This window comes from Diplotaxodon limnothrissa, linkage group LG7 (assembly GCF_057381915.1).
Source record: "Diplotaxodon limnothrissa isolate DT_005_m linkage group LG7, D_limnothrissa_male_GT1.1, whole genome shotgun sequence".
Taxonomy (NCBI): domain Eukaryota; kingdom Metazoa; phylum Chordata; class Actinopteri; order Cichliformes; family Cichlidae; genus Diplotaxodon; species Diplotaxodon limnothrissa.
The window spans coordinates 48,216,218-48,240,191 of NC_140602.1; the positions used below are offsets into that span (position 1 = coordinate 48,216,218).

General features: G+C 38.9%; 1 protein-coding gene across 3 annotated transcripts in view; it reads left to right on the forward strand.

Annotated features, from left to right (window-relative positions):
- rgs3a (regulator of G protein signaling 3a) overlaps positions 1-23,974 on the forward strand; it is a 173,135-nt gene that overhangs the window by 88,479 nt on the left and 60,682 nt on the right. For all 3 annotated transcript variants that reach the window (XM_085359802.1, XM_085359803.1, XM_085359804.1), the window contains one exon: positions 11,784-11,918. In XM_085359802.1, coding sequence (XP_085215928.1) covers positions 11,784-11,918 — 135 coding nt within the window. The remainder of the gene's footprint in view (positions 1-11,783; positions 11,919-23,974) is intronic.

The following is a 23,974-nucleotide window of genomic DNA, read 5'->3' on the forward strand; positions in this document are numbered from 1 at the left end:
AACATTAAAAAACATGTTTTAGTGATTATATATCAGCTGTAAATAACTCTTATTGTCATTTGTCAGTGTTGTGCTGCTGATATATCTGTATATCTGCAGGGCTCTTGTTACATATATACAGCTTGTCAGCTAAGACAGCTGCAACAATCCTCCCAAATCTAATGCAGCATATATGGCAGGTATCATACAAGAAGCCAGTGAGTTGTTGTTTCCAGACAAGATTTTCTTGGCTTAGCTTCCTGTTTATCCGACACATCCATCCAAACTGGCTAATACAGTGTAGGTCCTCACTGTGCTGCCAGAAAGCTGTAGCTTATACAGTCATGGACTCCATACGATCTTTGAAGGTATTCTCTGGTATCAGGCATGGAGATGTAGGCAGAAAAGCTTAATTCCTGCAACTTGTTAGGTGGGGGTGGTCATGTGGGGAATTTGAAGCCAAGCCAACACCTTGAACTCGTCATCTCTGTAAAAAAAAAAAAAAGAAATTTATACAGTTCCCTAAGCTTCCTGATATTGCTTAAAGGGAGCATTTATCCGGGAAAATGTATCAGTCCAAGAACAGAGCCTCTGTGATGATCCTTTTAGGCATGCTGACTTGTTCTGTGTCTGTAAAAGTTGTGATGAGGGATGACAAATGCAGCAGTGAGACCTTGGATGACAGTAATGGAGACAAGTCGACAGTCCGAGACTATGACAGGATCGGTGGAGACTTCACCAGCGCTGTTTCTGTGCAATTCTGGCCATTAAACAAAACCCTTCCTATAAATTTGGACGTGTTAGAAATAAATGATGAAACCCAGGTGTTGTAGCTAATTGTATGTGAATATATAATTACAATTTGGATACATATTAGCTGGATTAAATGCAGTAACCTAGCTTGATATTAAGGACAGGTTGATTAGAAAAAAATAGAAGTGCTCATTTAAAACAGCTGTATTGTATTAAAAAAAAGGGCTTTTTATACACGACTTACTCTAAGATGTGAAATTTATCAGAGTGAAATGAGTGGAATTCCACTGCTTTCCCAGCATTCACAGTGTCGAGATGATCTTCCCTGATTCTTTGTTTCTTTATTAGAGGCATCTGTACTGAGTGTCTTATGCAGAGAGGCCGTAGTGTTATCAACACAACAGTTGGCTCGTGTGTGTATGTGGGAGTAAAGTTATCTGCCCTCCATTGTGTGTTAACACATCAGAGTCTTGATTAGTCTCAACTGAGTGGTTATGTTCCCTTTAATAGGGTGCATTGGTATGTAAAGTGAAGAGTAAAAGACACAGATAAAAGCACAGATAGGGAAAAGATATTAAAGGAGTAGTAATAGGGGATCGTACCTCCTGACCACCAGAGGGCAACGATGTGTTGAGTAGCAACAGTTAGCACAATAGAGAATTTAGCAGAATGCCTAATTGAATTGCACTAACATGTTAAAGCGACCCTGTTCATTGATGTACCGTCATTACCTTTGGCTTGATATACATTGTGCACAAATATTAGTAATTCAAGAAGAAAAGAAACCTGCATTTGTACGCATCCACAAAAAATGAAGACTCCTTTAGCATTTCTTAACTGGCGCCCTTATCGGGTTTAATCAAAAATATTAATGTCAATGCAAATACAGCGTCAGATCTGATTTTATTTACCATTTTCTGACACGTCACGCTTAATTTTCATTTTTAAGTAAGATTTAATAAGGTTTATTTTTACTATGATTCTCTTCTGGACCTCCTTAAGAGAAACAGCAGAGACTTTCGTTCTGCAGATGTGAGAAAAGCTCCCGTTTCTCATGAAATTGTAAACAGTTATAAAATCCTCTCTCTTAATCTGTCTGCCTGTGACACTGTTACAGTCCTCTTCCTTCCTTTTGTCTACTCCTGCCCTTCTCCTCCGTAACTGGAGGTCATCCTATTTTAGATCTCGCTCAAAACAGGACTGATCTAACCCAGATTTATACGTGAAAAAAAGTGTGTGTGTGTGTGTGTGTGTGTGTAGAGGGACAGGAGGGTGCAACTGGAAATTCAAGTGTGAGTGTGCGTCTGTAAGTGTGTCAGTGACGCAGGAGAGGAGAGAAAGTAAGGAAGAGTTGAGTAGGTAAATGAAAAGAAAAAAAGACAGACGGAGAAAGGAGAGACAGTTGAATGAGATTATTTACCGGTGGGCTAAAATCGTAGACTGATCATGGGCAACCTGGCTGACCGAGTTGGGCCTAAGAAAAGGTTCGTCAGGGAGGCGAGCTCTCTTCAGCAGCACCTGCTATCTGACAGTGGAGATGTAAGTGTCGAGAGCACTCTTAAAAACAGAGACTTCTGCTGCTAACTGACTTCTGTGTCAGGACAGCAAGAGCCGAACTCAAAGTGGCATTTTCTAGAGTGATAGATAACAGAGGAAAATTATTCTATCTGTTAAAAAAAAAGATTTTCTGGTTGTTTTTTCCTCATGGAAGTTAATTTATCATAGTCTGAACATGAATATAAACATTCATTTGGACAAAAGTTACCTGCATGTGTGTAAATTTAGAGGTTACCTGTGAGTATTTAATGGAATGTAATAATCTGGTGCTTTATGGCGTACCAAAACTTCCTGTCTGAGTATAGCTCTTCTAATAGTTGCTAAAGTGTGTGGATTATTCAACAAATGAAAGATGAGAATTCCATTAAGTGAAGTGCATGGTCTCTCATTTACCACCGTTTCCAAGAAATTGCCATTAGTGTCTGACTGCAGCGCAGTGGAGCACCAAAAAACAATAAAATTATAACTTCCATCTTCTCAAAGCCCTGGCTGAAAATAGTGCTTACCTTTAACATACAGTAGAGAAATCCTGTTAATAAGTATCTTCCAGTTGTTGGTTTAGAAATAATTGCCTTTTGTACATCGGTAGTTATTCTGTGGCATCTCCACAGAGTAAGTAGCTCTGTGGAGATGCCACAGAATAACGAAGAAGAGATCAGCTAAGCGGAGACTCTGCCAAACTAGGTGAAATCACAGTGTGATTTCGAGGCTGGAGAACAGCAAGGGAGCGCTGTCGTCAGGCTAACATAGGACAGTGTTTTGAACTCAGATGAAATGCAAACTGCCTGTAGAATAAATGTAAAGTGTTCTCATTTTATTACGCACAGGGCGATGCGGTGTGTGGTTTTTTCATAGAGTAAATAAAAGTTGAAGACTCACTGTTTGAGTCCAAGATTAAGAAGATGTCTCAGAGGTGCTTCTGTGTTTTTGCAGTATGCCTTTGTCTGAGGTTCCACACACATTCGAATTTCCCTTTGCTTTAAGTTGCATCATTGGCTGCATGATACACTGGCTGTCACTTGCAGTCTGAAGGCAGGGCACGACTGATACGCAACCAGGGGCTCTTGTCAGCAAAATGCCTACTTTATGATGGCTATCCATTACAGGGCAAGGTTGGGTCCAGTCTCTCAGGGGTCTAATTGAACTGAGATGTACCCTCTTCCCTCAAGCTGAGTCACAACTTAAAGTGTGCTTGGCTTTTTGTCTGATTTGATATGCCAGCGCAGATTGGGCTGTGCATACATCTAAATTTAATCACTTAAAGACGTCCATCTTAATAAAATGATTGCACTGAGATCTATGACAAAGACAAAGTACTCTCTTGAGCTGCACTAAACTGTGGTTTATCTCCCTATTTCATCAGGTGTAGAGCAAATCGTCTTCAGCATCTAAATTATTCATAAACCTTTAAGGGTGAAGAATCATGAAGTAATTTCCAAATCAATAATATATGTTTCCCCTGTATGACATACTTAGAGTAATTAACTACAACAGGCTTTCACAACAACTTGCAGACACTTTGCTATCGACTGGAAAAGTTTATTAAAAAAAGCATCTTTGTCTATGGACAATTATGCTTATGCAATAAAAGCACAGCACACAGTCATATGAAAAGAGCAAATAAGTTAAATTATCAATGAACTCCCTCACTGGATAGTGATGGAAAGAATGCAAAACTTCTGCTAAAAAAAGGCACAAACTGAGAGAAAAAACTTTTGAAACAGTACTTGACATCTGTGGGTCCTGTCATGTGCTTACCATCTTCCCTGGTGGCTTTAGGAAGGGCCTCGGGCCAAGAACTCCAATTTACATGCTCTATTCGTAGCAGCTCTGCCGATGCAACCCACAGAAGAGCCCTGAGCTCAAAAGCAGACAAACAAATGAGAAATAGATTAAAGAGTGTGGGAAAAACACGGAGTCATGAGGAAATGACATCCTGCATATTTCATGTGGAACTTGATTTGTGAATTTCTTTGTGCAATTTATTGACAGTTAATCACACCATTACCTGCTAGCCCGTGAAAGAGAGAGATGAGAGATGCAACGAACCTGGTTTTCAGCTTGAAAAACACACATTGGCTCAATGGATTTAACTGGGAAGACTATAAATATTTTTTCAGAATAGTGCCATCATGAGACAGTGATACGTGAAACCGAGACTTGACTATTTTTCCTGACCTTTTCATTGCATGAGATACTATCTGCTGCTTCATACTAAAAATAGTGCATTGCTGTAGAGAAAGAAGAAGAATGCAGTCATTAATTTCCCCATTTCCCATTTAGGAAACTCAATGAAGAGGCAAAAAAACCAAACAAACCCAAAACCCTTTCTGACACTACACAGATCATTTTTTCTGCACCATTCTCTTGCACATTTATAATGTGATAAGTGAAAACTGGTTAAATTAGTGACTCTCGCATGTATATGTGCTTTGGTATAAATATGATGCTAACTTGATGATATTAAATTCATAGGTCAGGGTAGTGATTATAAAGAGTCACAAGATCACCAAAGTCATTTCATTCTTGGATTCGTTCTCTGATGAACCAACGTCTGTACAAAATTATGTGTCAATCAGTGCGGTAGATGTTGAGATATTTCCACCTGGTAGCAAAATAATCAAGTTACTATCCCAAGAGCCATGCTCCTTCCACATCCAGTGACATTAGTGAGGGCATTCTGAACCAAGAGTCAGCTAGCTGCTTAAGTATCATTAGCTCGTGTTCACATGTCACCTATGCTGTATCTATAAATGCATTAAATACTAAGATTGCAAAGCCTCAGTGGTCCACAAGCGAGATCCCTTAGCCCAGAGTAATTGAGAGTAATGCCAGGAAAGACATAAAGCCAGCCAGAAAGGATTTAAGGACAGTGACGTAACTCACTGTAACTCACTCATTTGTGACACAGTGAGTCACATGTTCAGCACAAGTGCGTTGGACATGACTAATATGGTATGACGCTGCTCGTGTGATGATGTACAAAGATTTACTCTGGAATTTTTTTGGGATTTAGAAAATGCTTACTTACCAGTGAATGTTAGTTGATGGATGATGATATTGCAGTGAGTGTCTATATGAGAAAGTCTGATGAGCAGATGCTCAGGCCTCAGACTACTGAGAAAGCAGTAGGTTTTAATAGGTTTCAGACTTTTTATTGTGTACTTGAGGGGACATCCTTTATATGATCAGTTCATACACGCCTCTCTGGCTCGAAACACGGCAACCCCATCCAACTGCTGTTCAGATCTTTTGTTTGGGCAGCAAATCAAACGATAGTTGGCTTACAGTTATGGGTCTTGGGCTTTGGCATGCCAATACGCAGACCAGCGCCGCAAACATTACGTCGTTAACAATAAAGGAGGATCCATGTTAATTTTTACCAGTGATTTTTACAAGCTGCAGCAATATTTGACGCTCAGTGATAACAGTCCTCTGGAGAAAGTTCCCTTTCTTCTATAAGTATATTTAAAGGAAAAATGACACTCTTTTGAGGATACTAATCTTCAGATTTTTAGATCGAGGACACAAATGGTTTGAGACAGATGGTGTAAAAGGAGGCCATCTATTTCCACTGTGAACAACTATGTGCCACCTGTAACGTCATCTTGAGACCCATTCCCAGGCATTTCAAGCCTCGCTCACACCTCCGTGTGACCTTAATAACAAATAGGTTGGCATGGCGGAGCAGTATCTTACAAAGCATTCACACCTTGGTTCGTGTGACCCTTACTCAATCAGGCAGATTTAATTATCATGCACTTTGTTGCTTCTTACCCTCTTACTTACTATGGAAAGTACAGGGTTTCAGTCCTTTGAAAACTTTATCTTTCACATGACTGTTCAGGACAATAAAGGTTCAGCTTTCATAACTCTGCTCAAAAGGAAGCCATGCTCTCCTTAGGTGATAAAAAACAACTGGAAAGCACAAGGAAAACCTGCCTGCTACCTTTACTGACTACTGCCTCTAGCATTTTTATTTTTCAGAATCACTATATTACTGTCGCTCGTCTCATCCAAGTTATAGAATGACAACAAAATAATATTGTTGCCAAAATGTCAAACTGTACCTTCGAGCTCTCGTATTTAGTCTGTGATCGTTAACACAAGGCAGCAGAATCATCGTTAGCAGGTGATGTGAAAAACAGAAAGAAGGAAAAAAAAACATGGGCATTAGCTGTCATTGAAACCATGCTAACCTGTGCCAAAGCAGTTTAGGTGAGCTGTGTTGACAGCGGTCCAGTGCACTGAAAACTCATCTGCCAGATGGCTCAGGGGGAGGGCTTCAACCAGGGAGCACTTTAATCAATCTGATTAAGGGGAAATGCTGCCTGTATTTTTAGCCACTCCATGGCAGGCCAGTGACCATTCATTGAATTTTGTTTCATTAGCTCTTATGTTTATCTCTTGGAAGGGTGGATTTATAAACAGGGTGAACTAATGCAGAGACCCAAGTAAAGGGAATTTACTTATTTTAGCAAATAATTCTATGATCATCATAGACGGTAACTCAATTAATGCTAATTATTACAATAAGGGGTTCAGTTGGCTTAGCATTGAGTGGCTTGTTCTTTCTAACATTGCAGCCTGGGCCACTGATGAATCCTGTTTAAAAAACAAAATGACCATAAAAAGCTGCTTCCATATAGTCAGCGTGACTTTAAGGTCTTGAAGTTGAAAACGGTCCCGATTTTGAAGCTAATTTGTTTAGCTGTGCCTTAAATTAGTTCTTTGCATCCCCAAAAGACATGTAGGCCTAGTGTATGCACTGGAAAAGTGAAATGGAACTTGAATGTGTTTAAAAGATTGCCCTGCCGAATAGATTGTGGTGGCAACAGTACAGAAACCCCCTGCAGGGTCCTGACGATTCCCGCCCAAAACATGCAATCTGTGAACTGTCAACAGTTTACTGGCGTGACGGATCGTTTCAGCTGACGTAATGCAATGATGCACAAGTCACTGTCAGGGAAAGTAGACCCAGATAGATGTAATAATACACAGTTTAACAGTACAGCTCATATATCTGTAATAATGGCACACCAAATATAAGCAGGAAAAATGGAAATGGATTGCAGAAATTGTTAGCTGGAGACAAACAAATCATCATTAGTAGTCGCCCAACAGAGCATGGTGCATTTTTAAGATGGGAAAGAAAATGCACTTCCCTACATGCTCTATTCCTCGCAGTAAGAGTGACTTCATGTTATGGCCAAAACAAAATGTGCATGGTGTCAATAAGTGGCTTGCAGTGTAATATGTACACAACTAAAACTGTGTAAACATACACACTTCCTCTCTTTGACAGATTACGGATGTAAGCCTTCCTGCAGCTCTGAGATGTGTGCATCGCAATGACTCACTGTCCCAGCTGGAAGCCTTTTTGTTCTTTTTTTTGAACCATTATGTCTTCTAAATATGTCCCTACAGTAAGATTATATTTATAAAATGAATTCAGACTGGTGCTACATACAGAGTGTAAAGCTGTGGTTGATGTGTGCGGATGCAGTTGCATGTCTGCCTCTGGGACAGCATCTGTCGTAAATAAGCCATATCCTAAATGTTTGCTTTTCAGGAAGCAGAGAATGCGGGATTATTTCCAGCTTGAATGCCGTACATGCTTCTCTTCAGAGAGGTTGTTGAACAGCATTTTCTGACCTTTCCTGGCATGAGGAAGATCATGCAATGCTTTGCACGAGAGCTCAACCTTAGACCTTAAATAGAAATGTCAGTTTTTTTTTCACTGGGAGCTGTATTAGTTTGCCCAGAGGCTAGTTGTTTACATTTAACTCATTGTATGTCTGTCCCTCTGTGTGTGTGTCCATGTGTGCTTGTGTTCCCAGCCTTGTGGCTCTTGTTGCAGCCTCATAGACTCAGATTCAGTCCAAATGATGGATATCAAAGAACATTAACATTGATTTCTGTCTGCTCTGAATAAGCCCCTATTTCATCATGCTGTGGTGCAACTGAAAAACGTCAGGCCCAATATCATAAATTCTTTTGCTATCCCACCTACCTATTTTTTCTCTTACTGCGACTTATGTTTTTTTTATTTTACTTTATGTTTTTTAAATGAAAACTTAATATTAGATGCTCAATTTCTCAAAGCTCTTCTTTAGACATTGGTTGTTTTTACTTGTGTTTTCTTTCTAGAGAACATAACTGTAATGTTTAGGTTCAGGCTCTGGGGAGGCCAATCCATGACTGATGTCTGTTTTTCTGTCCACATATGATTTTACTGCATTGGCAGTGTGTGTGGGATTTTTGTCTCAAACACACAACCAGGTGCCTAAAGATACAACTTATAATTTGGTTTATGTGTAGACATAACAGTGGTTTATCCCTTGAGGTAGGTGTTGGGTCTGTCTAGCACAGGCCCACCGCTGGAACGAGACAATTTAAAAACACAGCAGTAGGCATTGTTATCTGTGCTTAAAATATTCAGGCTAATGTTACATGGTTTAGCAAAAAAACAAACAAGAAAAGAAATCGTGGTTAAGTGGTGAGTTAAAAGGACTGGAATGAAAATGAGTGAAAAAGCAGACAATGTCCAAAGAAAAACTTTGAAATACCGTCATAAAGTCTGGAGAACTTTTTCTTAAGACCACTTTAAAAAATTGCACGCAAAAGATATTTACCCGACCACCCTTAAGACTGAAGGGGTTATAAGCAGGAGTAGAGACTAACAGTGGCCTCCCTTGACAGCGACACCATAAGTACCATTTAACTGCCATTAGTAATGCCAAAAATGAGAAAACTTTAACCACATCAAGCACTTTTCACCACTGGACCTTTCAGCAGCACTATCCTCATCTTCAGCAGGACTCTGAGTAACATTCAAACAGTTCAAATGGCAGAAACACAGTAGAGGATGCACAATAAACCCAACAACCATGCAACCAGTAGAGAAGCAAATAAGCTAGCATCTTCATTCACCACTGACCAGGGCAGTGAGCATCAAGAAAAACCCCGAGGACTTCAGTCAATCTCTGAAGACTTGTACAAAATGGAAAAAATCCTATTTATAGCCCGAGTCGTGTTCAGAAATGTCAGGACACAAATGTTTTTCCCTGACATTGCTGGAAACGGAGCAGCCGAGATAAATGGAATTTATCAAAGAATAAAAAGGAGGAGAAATAGAAAACCAGTGTGTCTGAGAACAAAAGGTTCCTTTAATATTCATCAGAAAAAAAAGAATTTGACTTTGTTACTTCTCTAAAAATGTGACTCAATGATTTATCAGCAAAGGTTGAGCACATGTGCACAAACAGGGATTTGGTAGATGGTAGAAAACCAGACTGTTTTTGCATAGAAAATGCATTTTAGACGATTCCAGACATCCATCCACCTGTTCTTAACCTTTGATCCAGTTCAGGGTCACAATGGGGCTCGAGCCTGCCCCACCCTGGACAGGTCCATCACAGGACCAACACAAAGAGAACCATGACCATTTCAACTTGCAAATGGCCAGAAACCAAGTCCAAGTTCTGTTGCAACTTGCCAGAAAATTAGAAAAAATTGAATGTTTATTGAATCTTCTGACCACAAAAAAAGACATATAAATTGGCATATATGAGTTTTAATTTGTATCATACTTCCTACATTTAAGGGGTTAAAAGGAAACAGAGAAATCTCAATAATATGAGGGAACTTGATCATAAAGGAATTCCTTATTTTGCTGGATCCAGAAAAATTATTTTAAAACAAAAGCGTGTGTAGTGTTGTGGAAGTTTTCCATTTAAATAAAGCCTGCAGACGAGTGGTGAGCAGTAGCTAACATTCTTTAATCAAAACACAAAGAACAGACAACCAAGTTGGTGGAGAGCCTGCATGACCGTGGGGCAGACGGTCAGCAGAGTCTCTCTGAGCCTAGCATGGCTCTCAGTTAAATACCTTCTCCAGGAACAAAAGGCAGTACACAGCTGTTTCACACCTTAAGGTTCACACTCCCTTGCTACCTCCCAGAGTCCTCGAAGAGACAAAAGACTCTTCCTGTGGAGCTGTCTGCTTCCCCCAACTTCCTTACTAGACCCCCACCATTTGTCTTACAGTATGAGTGTGAGACATGTTAAAATCCAGTGGCACCAAGGCATTATACAATAACATAATGTGATTAATACATAAGTAAAAGAAATTCCTATACAGTAGTAAAAGTTGGTATTTTAAGACCTCCACTTCAAACAGCACTATGTGGCAATGTGATAATTACACAGGAGGAAAAACAAATGCAGGAGGCACGCACAGAGGCAGGGTAAAATCCAAATCCACTCTTTAATCATAGGCAGGCAGTGAAGGCAAACAGAGGAAGGTAAAAGGACAAGGTCGAAAAATAGGCAAGACGTCCATCACAAGTCAAGAACACACAAGGAATAAATAAACAGGAAAATGAAGACATACTAGGAAAACACAAGAGTATGAATTGAAGGCATAAAAGCTACTTTAAACAAAGACATTCAGACAGCTGGAGGGTTCTAGGCACGAGGTATATAAACTGAGAAGGACGATTAGCTCACTCAAGACCGATAAAGCAGACACAGAAGGGAAAAAAGGCAGGAACAGAGATTTCAAAATAAAGCAGGAAGTGACTAACCAGAACCAAACATTATGAAAGGCAGACGCTGACCTCACCATAAATATTTTATCATGTAAACTCTTCTTCCTTTCCTTTATTTATTTTTGATACAGTCCATCTTTGATCAAAAATGCATTCCTTGAATCACGGCCAACAAACAAATGGGCCCATTAATCCATTAAGTGTTTAATGTGTTCATTACTGAGAATGGTCACAGGTCTTCGATTGCAGATTCTGGATGTACGAGGAGTATTTATGTCCTCTTGAGTGAAAAGTTACTGGACTGCTGTTTGCCAACTCTTAGCCAATTAAGCACTCGTCAGATTCTTTCTCATGTATTTCCTGGGGATGCATTGATTGGTACTTTTTCAAGAGCATCAGCTTGACACTGGCTACATAATCATTTTGTCAGCATATCAAATTCTGCCTAATGTGGATGCTGGCCTTTATTCAATTTCACTAAAGCAAGCATTTTGCTTCCCAGCGTGGGTGCGTGCCACCTTAAACTCTGTTCTAAAAACAAGGCTCACATAATACCTGAATGTTAAGTCAAGGTCAAATGCTATATAGATACTATAGTCATTCTATAGTCATTCATTATCTCTCTTAAAGGTCTCACAGAAAGAGGCACTCAAACAGGCACACGGTTAACTCTAGCATTCTAGTATTCTCTAGTTTTCTTGAAAAGGGCCAGTAAGATGGGGAAAAACTTGTTTTTGCCACTTTTTTTTCATTTTTATTATACTTTTGTGTTTTATATATTATATTATGTTTATTTTCTTGTGCTGTGACAGTCTTTCACTATCCAAGCATCAGGAGACACTGCTTTTTCATTTAGTTGACAGTAGATGCGTAACTGCCCGCTGTCTTTTCCTCCACCCCTTTTCCTCCTCTCTCCCCTCACTCTCTCTCTCTCTCTCTCCAGAAGTGTGACTGCCTGCTCAGCCTGGAAGCCTATTCAGCAGACCAGAAGCGCCGTGTGTGTCAGTGCCTGAAGGACAACATTGACAAGCAGCTCCAACTACACAGGAGGGAGCCTCCCGTTCCGCATTTTGAACAGGTATGACACATGGACACACATATCTAGGATTGATTGATTGATTGATTGAATCTTTATTTTGAACATGTTGAAAAAGTATAAAAAAAAAAAAATAGAATTAAAAGAGACAAATGAACAAAGCAAACAAAAGGAAAACGAGCAACCACAACTCCAAATAACGTCCATGTTCAAAAAGGAGCAGGAAGAAGCATAAGCTTATTTAATCCCACCCCTTTTCCACTATCTAGTATCAATAGACTACAGAAATACCTCCTTGTAATTACATTATATGTTATGTGTAATTTTTTTTTTTTTTTTTTTTTTAATATATACACATATATGTTTCTATCTATCCATACCTACGTATATACACACATACGCACATATACACATTTTCAATAACCCCATTAACACCTGAAGGATACACAACCTACAATTTTATATATATTTTATATATATATATATATATATATATATATATATATATATATATATATATATATATACATATATATATATATATATATATATATATATACATATATATATATATATATATATATATATATATATATATATATATATATATATATATATATATATATATATATATATACATATACACACATACATACACACACATACACATATATATATATACATACATACATACATATACACATATATATATATACATACATACATATATACCCATACCAACAAACCCGTGCATGCGCACACACATGAAAATATTAGACAAGAACACCCTATCAAATCTCTACCTTTTCCCTGTACCCTGTAAAAACCATATCCTTAAACCGCTTTTTAAACTGTGCCATGCTTGGACATTGCTTCATATCTTTACTTAGTCTGTTCCACAGCTTCACTCCACACACAGAGATGCAAAAACTTTTTAATGTTGTACGGATACGAGGATGTTTTAAATTTAATTCCCCCCTCAAATTGTATCCCCGTTCCCTTTTAGAAAACATTTTTAGAATATTGTCAGGAAGCAGGTTATTTATTGCTTTATATATAATTTGTGCTGTGAGAAAATGAACCAGATCTGTGAATTTTAGAATTTTTGATTTTAAGAATAGTGGATTTGTATGATCTCTGTAACCAGTTTTATGGATTATCCTTATGGCCCTTTTTTGTAATATAAAGATTGATGATAGCGAACATTTGTAAGTATTGCCCCAAACCTCTGCACAGTAATTCAAATACGGTGCAATCAGGGAACAATAGAGAATGTGGAGTGATTTGTGGTCCAGAATGTGTTTTACTTTACTCAAGATTGAGACACTTCTTGAAATTTTGTTATGTATATGATTTATATGAGACTTCCAGTTTAATTTATCATCTATAATCACACCAAGAAACTTATGTTCAAGTACTCTTTCAATTTCCACACCATCTACATGAATCTGCACTTGTGCATTTCTAAGGGAATTCCCAAATAAGATAATTTTAGTTTTACTTAGATTTAGTGATAGTTTGTTCCTGTTAAACCATTTTTTAATTTTGCACATTTCTGAAGTAATTGTATCCAGCAGCTCCTTTAGATTCCCCCCAGAACAAAAAATATTTGTGTCATCTGCAAATAATACTAATTTTAATATATCAGATGCCTTACAAATATCATTTATATAAATAATAAATAATTTTGGACCCAGTACAGAGCCTTGTGGAACACCACAAGCAATGTCCAAGCATGATGAGGAATGGACACCCAGCTTCACAAATTGTTTCCGGTCACTTAAATAATTTTTCACCCATTGCAGTACAACCCCCCTAATCCCATACCGTTCCAGTTTATTAATTAATATGTAGGAGCATTTCCAATTTCATTTGAGGCCAGAGATGAATCAGTAAACACATGAACACATGGGAATGCATATATTTGTGCAAACCCCCATCACAGATGCCCCGTGAATTGCACACACTTTGTGCACAGTAACGTCACGCATGTAAAAGCCTCGTCTGTAGTTCTTATTGCCATAATTCTGATTTTCCACTCACAGAAACTCTTACATTTCTCTGGGGAAGTTCAATGCTGCCTTTGTCTGACGTAAATTTCAAAGTTTAAAAGTTCCTTGACTGTCCTCAAGGAAATTTAGGCCACATCCTCCTAGCAAAAGCCAGTGTTTGTTCCTGTAGTTTCTTTTATAAACCAGTATGATTATTATAAACCGTAACCAGCAGGTTTAACTGAATGCTGTTAGCATCAGGTGCTTTTTTCATTGAGGTAAAGAGTTTGAGAAGAAACTCTGCCTTCTGTGTGAGGCTGTGCTTTGTTTTCTCACTGACATACTTTATTCAAAATCAATGCCATGGCATAATCAAAGATAATGACCTTGGGAATGAGATTTTTTACCTGGATAAATAAAGGACTAATAATAATAATACACTGCAAAGGCTTGTGCATAAATTATTTGAGCTTTTGTTTCTACCTGCATTAACCTTTTAGATTTGTTTCAGTTTTTTCCACGAAATTTTGTAAGAAACAGTTGCTACATACTACTTAGTTACTTTAGGCAGATAGTAAAACAGGAAACTTGTAGGCTGGAATAAAAGAAGGAAAACTGTACGATGCTAAAATCCACCCAGCTGCGGTGAGCTACTGATTCTGCTTGTCAAGGCCTCTCTTTCACGTTTCAGTTAACCATTCTTGTTATTAAAATGTTCAAAAATTGATTAGAGGTGCTTGTTTGTCTTCACTGGTCTATTTCAAAAATGAATTAAATGCACCTTAGTCAACTATCCTTGTCTTAATGTAGCACAATGCGTCACGCTTAAGGATGCACTGGAACTGATCTTTAAGAGCTCATGGGGCTTCTGCTGCCCTGATTAACAGGGTGGCTGCTGGGGATGCTGTGACTGAGATTACCATGGCCCAGTTTGGTCATTTCAAGCTTCTACCCAGGGAAATCTACTCAAACAGTTTTCTTAATTGCTATTTGGGGTTTTTTTGTGTGAAAAAAGAGGTCTAGTCTGACATAAATATGACATCATACGAAGCACTTTTTATTATTAAGAAAGATGAATGCACATCTGTCTGTAATGTGCATTCGTTTGTTTAGATTTTCTCGGACTGATTATTTGATGTAGCGTTTCTGTGAGCACCACTCACATTTCCTTCCTCTTTAATTTCCAACACTTTTTTTTCTCCTTTCCTCCTTCATTTTTGATAAACAAAAGAGACAGCTCATTCACTTCATCAGTTTAAAAGGAGTGCTACCCAGTTCATTTGAGTTTAGCTGAAAGGTGATTAAAAGGGATAAATAGCCTTGTGTGTGGATGGCACACCTGTTGCACATTAAGGGTTCATTTCATCAGTGCATGAAAGAGAGCAAGAAAGACTGACAAGCCGGCAATCTTTCATCTTTCATTCTCTTCTGTCTGCATGCATGTGTATTCATTGCACGTGTACATATGTACATATGTGTTTCCCCTTTTTCAGAAGTTTCAGTCAGACTATCCTCTGTTTTTTTGTTTTGTTTTTTACTATTTCCCCATGAGTGTTATCAACTTCAGCACATATAAAAGCTGTTTTTAACTTAAGATATCTTTCTAATAATATTTGCACTGCTACAGTGTTTTTCTTGCAGGACAATGTTCTGATCTATTGAATCTTTCCACATCAACACTACGTGGAAAGTTGGATTCCTTGCTTGTGTCCTCCCAGGGTCAGTGCCAATTAGGCGCTCCCTGCTGAGTAAATGAACGCATTTACACACACGACAGTGTTCAATGTGCTCAATGGCAAAACAACTTTGCGAGCATGCTAAGTCACGTAAGTCGATGCTGTTTATGCAAACTCTATTGACAAAACAGTGTCTTAGCGCAGATGTGACCCAGAAACCTGCCAGGTTTATCACTTTTTCAATTGTGAAGTCTTTAAGTTCCCCCATGCCCGAAAGAGGCTCAGTTGTACTCATTGTTTTCCTCAGATTTGGCCTTTCATCCAAACTAAGTCAGTACACAGCTGAAACATGAGCTGCGTGAACTCATTTTCCAGGAAAGATGGATCTGAAAATGTTGCACATATCACAGAGTAAACATCTGAGAAACATAAGGTGGCGTAAGGCAGCTCGGACACGGTGGCGGTGCAACTGAAGTACAGACAGAACAACTTTTAGTGACCTCTAACACTCTATGGTCACTCATTTTAAACCTGCAGTGTTTTCAGACCAGGAGGCAGAGGAAGATTTCTTTGAAGAAAAACATATTTACAAAACATGCTAAAATGCTCGAGGCAGTTCTTGCCAAAACAAAGTTTTTAAAATTCATCACAAATCCTGGAAAAACCTGATAGTGCAGTTTCGTACATGCGCTGCCCAGTGCGATCACTCCTGTTATTCCTGTTCCGTGCACACTTATTAGAACATTTTATTGTAATCCCTTATTAAATGGAAACGCAGTCCCGAAGGCAAGGGAATACATGCTTAATCATAACATTGTACATCTAGCCAAATTAGTTCACTTTTGATTGCATTTCTCTAGAGTCCCTTAGAGGCAAATAGTTTGTATTCAGTCACCTCCAAATGTATTTAATAATATGCAAATTAGCTTTGTCAAATATGGCATATATGAGGAAAAGTAGTATCAGCAGTGTTGCATGGAAGCTTTTAAAAGATATATATCCAGGTCACTTTACTGTGTATCTTGGGAAGTGTTCTTGGGTTGCTTCACGTTACCACAAAGGAGAGAACGCGTATCAAAAGGTAGTTTCAAATGTCAATCAGACCTAACGTGCAGAAAATTATTCAGAAAATTACAAATTTCTCCGAATAATTGAACATTTTAACACACTTTCACTTTCAAATCATCAGAAAATTATATTTTAGATTCAATTTCCGACACACTGGGATACCCTTTTAGTGTCATTTTGGATGTAAAGGAAACCAAAAACCTATAAAAGTCCATGTTAGAAGGGAAGTGGGGTGGTGGACAGCACAAAGACACAACCTCCAACCAGGAGAAACAAGTTCTATTCTTGTCCTCTTTTGTTTTACATTTTCGTTTTACTTTTCTTTTCACAGTGTAAAAATATGCTCAAAGGAAAACTTCACACAGCTTCAACAAGCTTTCCTTGATTACCACAAGTACACACCCTCTCATGTTTCAGGATGTGGGAGTAAGATAGTATTTCTTTTGGTGACACTTCAGTAACTTCATTTCTGCTTTATTGTTACTGTTGAATCAACACCAGAACCTATTTTCAAAAGCGAATAGACTATGTATTTGATCCGCAGTGTGTATTGCTGCCAGTGAGCAGGAAGAGCAGTAAAGGCGCTTTAGAAAATGATCCATTGATTCAACCGTTTTCTTTGTGTCAGAAAGTGTATTTCTCCTCTCATGCACAAAGCCGAGTAAATCTGCACTTAGCTGAAGCACGCACCTTCCTCAAGAGTTGTGTTCAAATGTGCAGCGAGAGCAGAATCCTCTCCAGAAGGAGAACACGCGTTCTTCAGAAGCCACTATCTACTCGCGTTAGGTTTTTCATTCATGTTTAACCGTAAAATGGGATTATTTCGTCACAGTGTTGATGTCAGCAGCTGCCCTAGTTCCTTCAGTCCCTTAACACTTTTCAATGCTTCCCTTTGGAAAAATTTGGACACAAGCCTCTTTTCTATTGAGGAGTCTCTAATCTCCGAGTCCTAATGAGAGTGGGGCACGATGATGACTTTCATGTCTGTTTTGTGCAGAGCTCCATTTGCTGTCAGCATATTGAACAGACGGCTCACAGCAAACATTTATCATTAACTTGCAAATATGATGCATGCTCACTCTGTCAGCCCTCTGCTGTCGAATCTGTCGCGAAATTGCAGATCAAGAAAATGTCAAGGAAAGTGGGCCACGAGTTAGATTGAGGTTAGAGAGGAGGTTAAAATAATCATAGAGCGGGATGACATGATATCATACAGCAGATGTTGTCAAAAGGTGGAACAACAGAGGATGATCCCAGGCAGAAACCTGCACAAAGGCTGGTGAAATTTAATAACCTGACATACCAGAATGCGCCAGTTAGAGGCCAAACATGGTCGGTTCATAATTTAAATGCTCAAAGGAATAATCTTTTTGCATTAGATTCGCTTTAGGTTTTCGTTTCAGTTCATTTAAATTCTAAATTCATTCAGAAATAAGCCTTTTCTGATTCTGACAAATCAAACAAGTGCTTCTCATGACTTAAACATCAACTCTGGTGCACTTTTTATTTCAAAAGTAGTTTCAAAGAACTCCTATAAGGTATTCTTGGAGGTCTGGGCCCCTTAGATACTAATGTGTTTTGATAGCCTGCTGACACACAAGAGCTTTGCTCTCCTAATTTGTTTACAGTCTGAAATCCCTTCATATCTATTCCACATTACATCATGTTACAATGTGACATCAAGTCATTTTAAGGGACTCAGCGAATGGCAAGCTCATTGAAAGCAATGCACTTTGCTTTGCTTTAGGTCTTCAAAATAAAAGCACTTAAAAACGCCACAGTTACAACTTAAATTGGCGAGCTTTTTAGGTTTTAAATGTGCAGTCTTGAATAACTAATATAAGTAATCATGATCCCTAAGCAGTATACACTAATGATTTACTGTATAGGTTAAAAAGGTAGGTTTTCTTTTTTCCTCATGCACACAAAAAACATTAAACTCAGCCAGAGCCATTAAAAGTGTGTTATCTCCTTCACTGGAGAGCTTCCGGTACATTCTTCATTCTTCAAGAAAAAAATACATTTGCACAGCTGCATAAACACACACACACACACACACACACACACACACACACACACACACACACACACACACACACACACACACACACACACACACACACACAAATTTAAATAGGGCTGCCCATTTTGAAAATGACAACCGAGCTCACACACAGTTTGCATTTGATGAGCAATACTGGCGCTCCTTCTCTGAGTCAGAAACTATCTGCAGTAAAAGTTGCACAAATTTTCTACATCAGCACCGTGAACAGTGGAAAAAAAAGATGGTTTCTGCTAATGAACAAAATGTGTGTGTGTGTGTTGAAGTTTGGAGGCAGCTTGTTCTGTTCTCATCCTGTCTCATTTCACATTTATGAGAATCTGTTTTAGCGCTGAAGGGGTTATAATGCAGCATTCATGTTGGGAGAAGCGGTGACGTAGGGCGACGAGGACCCGCTCTAATTCTTCCTCTGTTGCTCACTTTCTCTCAACTTGTCAGGCTGTTCATGATGAATTATAAAAATGTGGCGATCCTTTCCTGTTCATTGTTTTCCTAATCTGCCATGTCTCTCCAGCTCAGGCGCACTGTCATGCATGCTATCAAAGAAACATGAAGTTCAGGGACAGATAAGAGCTGTCGGTGAATCTGCAGCTATTAAGTAGCATATTTCACACACTGCATTTTAAGCAGGAACACAAAGTAAAAATAGGCTGATGGCTCCAGTTTGGTTTAGGATTCAGTGGCTTAGCAAAATATTTGCTTTGTTTTTAGCACTTTAGTCATTCAAAATTTTCTGACACAGCACACACTGGTAAATATCTCGTTCTATTTACTCCAACCTCACAATCCAGGACAGCAGCTGTCCACAGAAACGTTATTAAAACTGTAAAACTTGTAATCTATACTACCCTTGTTGTGTATTTGAGACTCACAAAATAAGCCATGGGCAAAGCATTGACCAGGCTTTGTCTGTGAATGTTACGCAGGGTGTTTTTGAGTGCCTTACTGAGTAGCAAAACAAATTCTTTTTTCCTTGCTTTTCTGAAAAATACTATGGAATTAGGTCAACTCCAGCATGTCGCCACGCCTAGCTCCAACATCCAGATTCAGAGATAAATGGAATGCAGCATGAGTGCACTAAACATATATTTTAGATGATTGTTTATTAGTCTGGTTAAGTATTAAACTATTAAACATCCGGTACATTTATTCACAGTTAAGAGTCATGCATATGTAGCCTTTTCGGAAGGAGATCAGTAGTCCTCATCTTAACGCTTATTGCTCCAGTGAGCTAATGGAGCAGATTTGTCCTAGACCTGAGTGAAGTTTGTTTTTGTCACACAACAACGGCTTATCACTGTGCACAAAACATTGTCTCAGTTGAACTCTCACAAGGAGTGAAGCTTGTCAGGGAGACAATTATGTTAGCAGACATGAGTGACACTAGTCCAAGTGGAGAAGTAGGTCTCCAAGCTGACATAGAGTGAGTTTTAGTAGATAGTCATCTTCAGGAGGCCGGGAGTGACATCAGAGAGAGCGAGGGGAAAGTTAACAAGTTGCTGAAGGAGTGTGTAGTTTTTTTGACAGTTTATTTTCACTGGGTACACAATGAGGATAGCAGTTAGCCGTGAGGGGTGGCCGCGCATGTGTCATTTCAGTGAGCCATTCTAAACACTTTAAATACTAATATTTACACGTCGGATAAAAGGCACTTTTTTGCGGACCTCTGCGCGCTTCTTCCAAGATCACTGCCGACTTTACAATTTCAGATAGAAAATTTAAAGTATCCAAACAGAAAGTGAATTATGGTAAACATCTGCACCAGCACATGTTAATATGATTGACATTTCTCCTGCTCTTATTCTCTGTCTGCAACAGATGCATACTTTCCCCCTCGCTGTCTCTAATTAGACATGGATGAATTCCATTTGTCTTCTTGTTGCTGCTTGCTCTCCATCGCACACATGCACACACTCACACGAGGCACATTGCATGCTATTTCTGGGATGTGGTGTCATGACATCCAGATTTACAGCTCCAAATGGTGCAGATGTGAGGAACGTCATAGTGGATCATAATTTTTAATTAGATCTCATCATCCAAAAAGATTTTTCCATAATAAATTAATGGCATTGCTGCTGCTCAGTAGTCATCTTTTAAGAGGCTTAGAATGCACTATGCTTTGCTGCGCCGGCTATAAGTGGTTCGCGCTATTTCCTTTAGATTTTACCACATAATTTCCTCAGGGATTGATAAAGTATTCTGATTCTGATTTGGACTAAATACTGTAAAAAAATTATTTATAGAGATTTTATTGTCTTATAATCACCAGGACGACTATCCACTTTGTGTGCAAGCAATGCCGCAATCTTAAACTTTCCTTAGTTTTGCAGAGTTCTTCATCAAAGCTGGACTGTGAGAAATTAAGACATAGGTGAGATGTCAGTAATGTGCTACTGTATTCATATTAGGAAAATAAGAATACATTCAGTGGTTGACAAAAGTTCAACTTTAACTCAACCCTGTTTTTCGGGCTTGTTTTGTTGTGTGTTCCCTCTTCAAATATAATCTTCTTAACACCATTATGCACCGGACGCATAAAATTTGTATGAATATGTCACGCACTAAAAATATTTTTCCGGCCCAGCTATTCTTAATGTAGCCATTTGCTTAATTTGTGGCATTTGTTTTTTTTTTTCAGCTACCATGTGAATAAACAGTTTGGACCATTCCATCCTGTAACAAGTACAAATGTGCGCCGATACTGAATATAAAATGATATGGAAATAGTAAATGAATTGTATTTTATCTCACACTGTCTGAAATTATGCGTACAGCTCTTCAGATGTGGTCCTAATTCTGCCAACAACTGATCGTGATACAGCTTCGACTCCGGGATTAAGCATGAAATTCTTCCTTCTTGCGAGAAATGGATGAACTCAGATTCTCAAATTCTTCCTTTTGTTGTTTAGAAACATCAGGACCAGCTCATTGTCATCTGATGTCTACTTTTATCAGTTCTTTTTACAGTGTTTACATTTTTTTGAGCTAGTTTTTTCACAAAAATGCAACATATTTGGCACGTGTAGAAACATTACACAACAAGTTCACATCTGAACACCTCTGAATATCGTCTACTTTTTTCTACGATGTGTAAAGGCCTTTTCTCTGGTATCACAGGTCAATCCTGTTCACTTCACTTCCTTTCCATGTGTCACTGTGTTTGTTTTCCCTGCACTTGACCTCGCTAACTGTCTTTCTGTCAGTCGCTCACACACACGCAGACACACACAAATGGCTGAGTGATGTTAATGATTATGGTCTGTGGTGTTAGATTAATTCCCTTGGCTTTCTTTAAAAATTAATGATTTCCTTCTGACGGAGTGATGTTTGGGTTTATTTTAGCTCACCTTTAACTATTCATAACTGTGTTATGTAATGGTAATGCATCAGCACAGAAGGAAGTATAGATAAGAGCCTCGCAGACTCAGACCTAAGAAGGTAATGCAGAGCATGAAATCCATCCACTCTGGGTTTTAATTACGCACATTCTTTACTCTGAAAAATGACGTGTGCTCCACCGAGCATGTAATGGAGCTGCGATAATATTCTAATGTGTAAATTACAAGGATGGTTTTGACACAAGGACATTTCTGATTAATACGACAATTAAGAGACTGAGAACTTTATGCTTTTAGCCACAGCCTAAAAAGAGTCTTTGAAGCAGGTTTACAAAAACAAAACAAAGAAAAAAAAACAATCACTGAAATCTAATTTCCATTTAGTTTATATCCTGCTTTTTAAACGTTACGTCTGGATACATTTTCTCAGGAATAATTTTGGCTAGAAACTGTGAGAGGCAGCTGTGCGTCTGTGCAGTGTAATTGACAAGTGTTTAAAATAGCTATTTGTGAAGCCTATTATGTATTAGCACATGATATGATTAGATAAGGCCTGATGAATAGCTTACATGCCACTCTTCAGGTCTGATGCAGACGCATGGTCATTGTAACGGACCAGTTTGGTGTGTGCGTCCCATTACTTGTGAAAGTCATGGCCCTTAACATCCTGCTCTTTTGATAGGTTTTGATTCGGGGCTTTGATTTGCGGCAGATCAACTTCTAAAAATAGCACGTAGTGGAAAAGAGAGAGAGGGTGAGGAATGAGGGACTCTTGCTGCTTCGATCTCCAGAGTTTCGCCGCATTTGATCTTTTCCTAACCAGCGCTCCCTCCGTGATTTTTAACACATCACATTTTTACATTTCCTGCTGTCACTCTCACACCTCTGTCTCTCCCCGATTCCATCTGTCTTTCTTTTGCATCGTCCCCCTCCTTCACCCAATCCCCCCCCCACCCCCACCCACCCCCTCTCTTCTCTCAACCCCTCCCACCCCCTCTTCCCTCTCTTCCCTGTCTTTCGCACACACGTTGGCGCGCACGTTATCACCGAGCTGGGGTAGAAGCTGGGACCGCTGCAGAAAGAGCAGAGACAAGAAACACAACTAGGAGAAAAAGGCACTATCACAATATCTGAATAACAGACAGGAGAAAAAAAGACATATGGTCACTGTGGATTAGCAGCCTGCATCTAGTATTTGCACTGCACATGTGCTGTGTGTATGTGTGGATGAACTGTGCTCTTCTTCGGAGTACTCTAGGACACACAACAACAATATTAACACTCATTGAAACAAGCAAGCACACTGCGTGTCCCGATGCCGGTGTCTAAGGTACTGTATGTCATGTTTATGTAATACTGCTGCAGAGGTCACACTCTTTTTGCTCTCTATATTGTGTCTGCATGCTTGTTAAATATGGTCCCAATGCCTGAGTGTGTGTGATTTGACTGCGGGAGTGTGTTTAGTTTTGTAAATACCATGTTAGGTGAAAGCAGGGACTTTGATAAACATTTTATTTAGACTGTGGTTGTTTCTTGTGAAATCCCCCTTTTGTTTTTCTCTCCCCCCCCCCCCCCCCCGTTTTTTTTACTGCAAGAATGAAAAATGAACTTACTTGCCAAGTACCGTATTCAAATTTTGGCCTTTATAAAGTTTTTGATGCCACGTTCACAATGGAAAAGCCGAGTCCTGAGATGAGTGTGTGGGTGGAACCTGACAAATGGCTCAGGTGTGATTTACCTCTTTTGTTTACCGAGTGGAAAACACTTGACCTTCTTCTCACCTTCTGCACATGAAATCGATGAAATTTGCTGCGACTGGAGAAACTTTAAACAGTTTTTTCTTTAATGTTATTGTGATCTGTTGGAGTTCTTTTTCTCACATTAACCACTGTTGAACTGTTACCTCAGCATATGAAGCCAAGCATCTTGGACTTTTGTTGGTGAGGGATAAGTATTGACT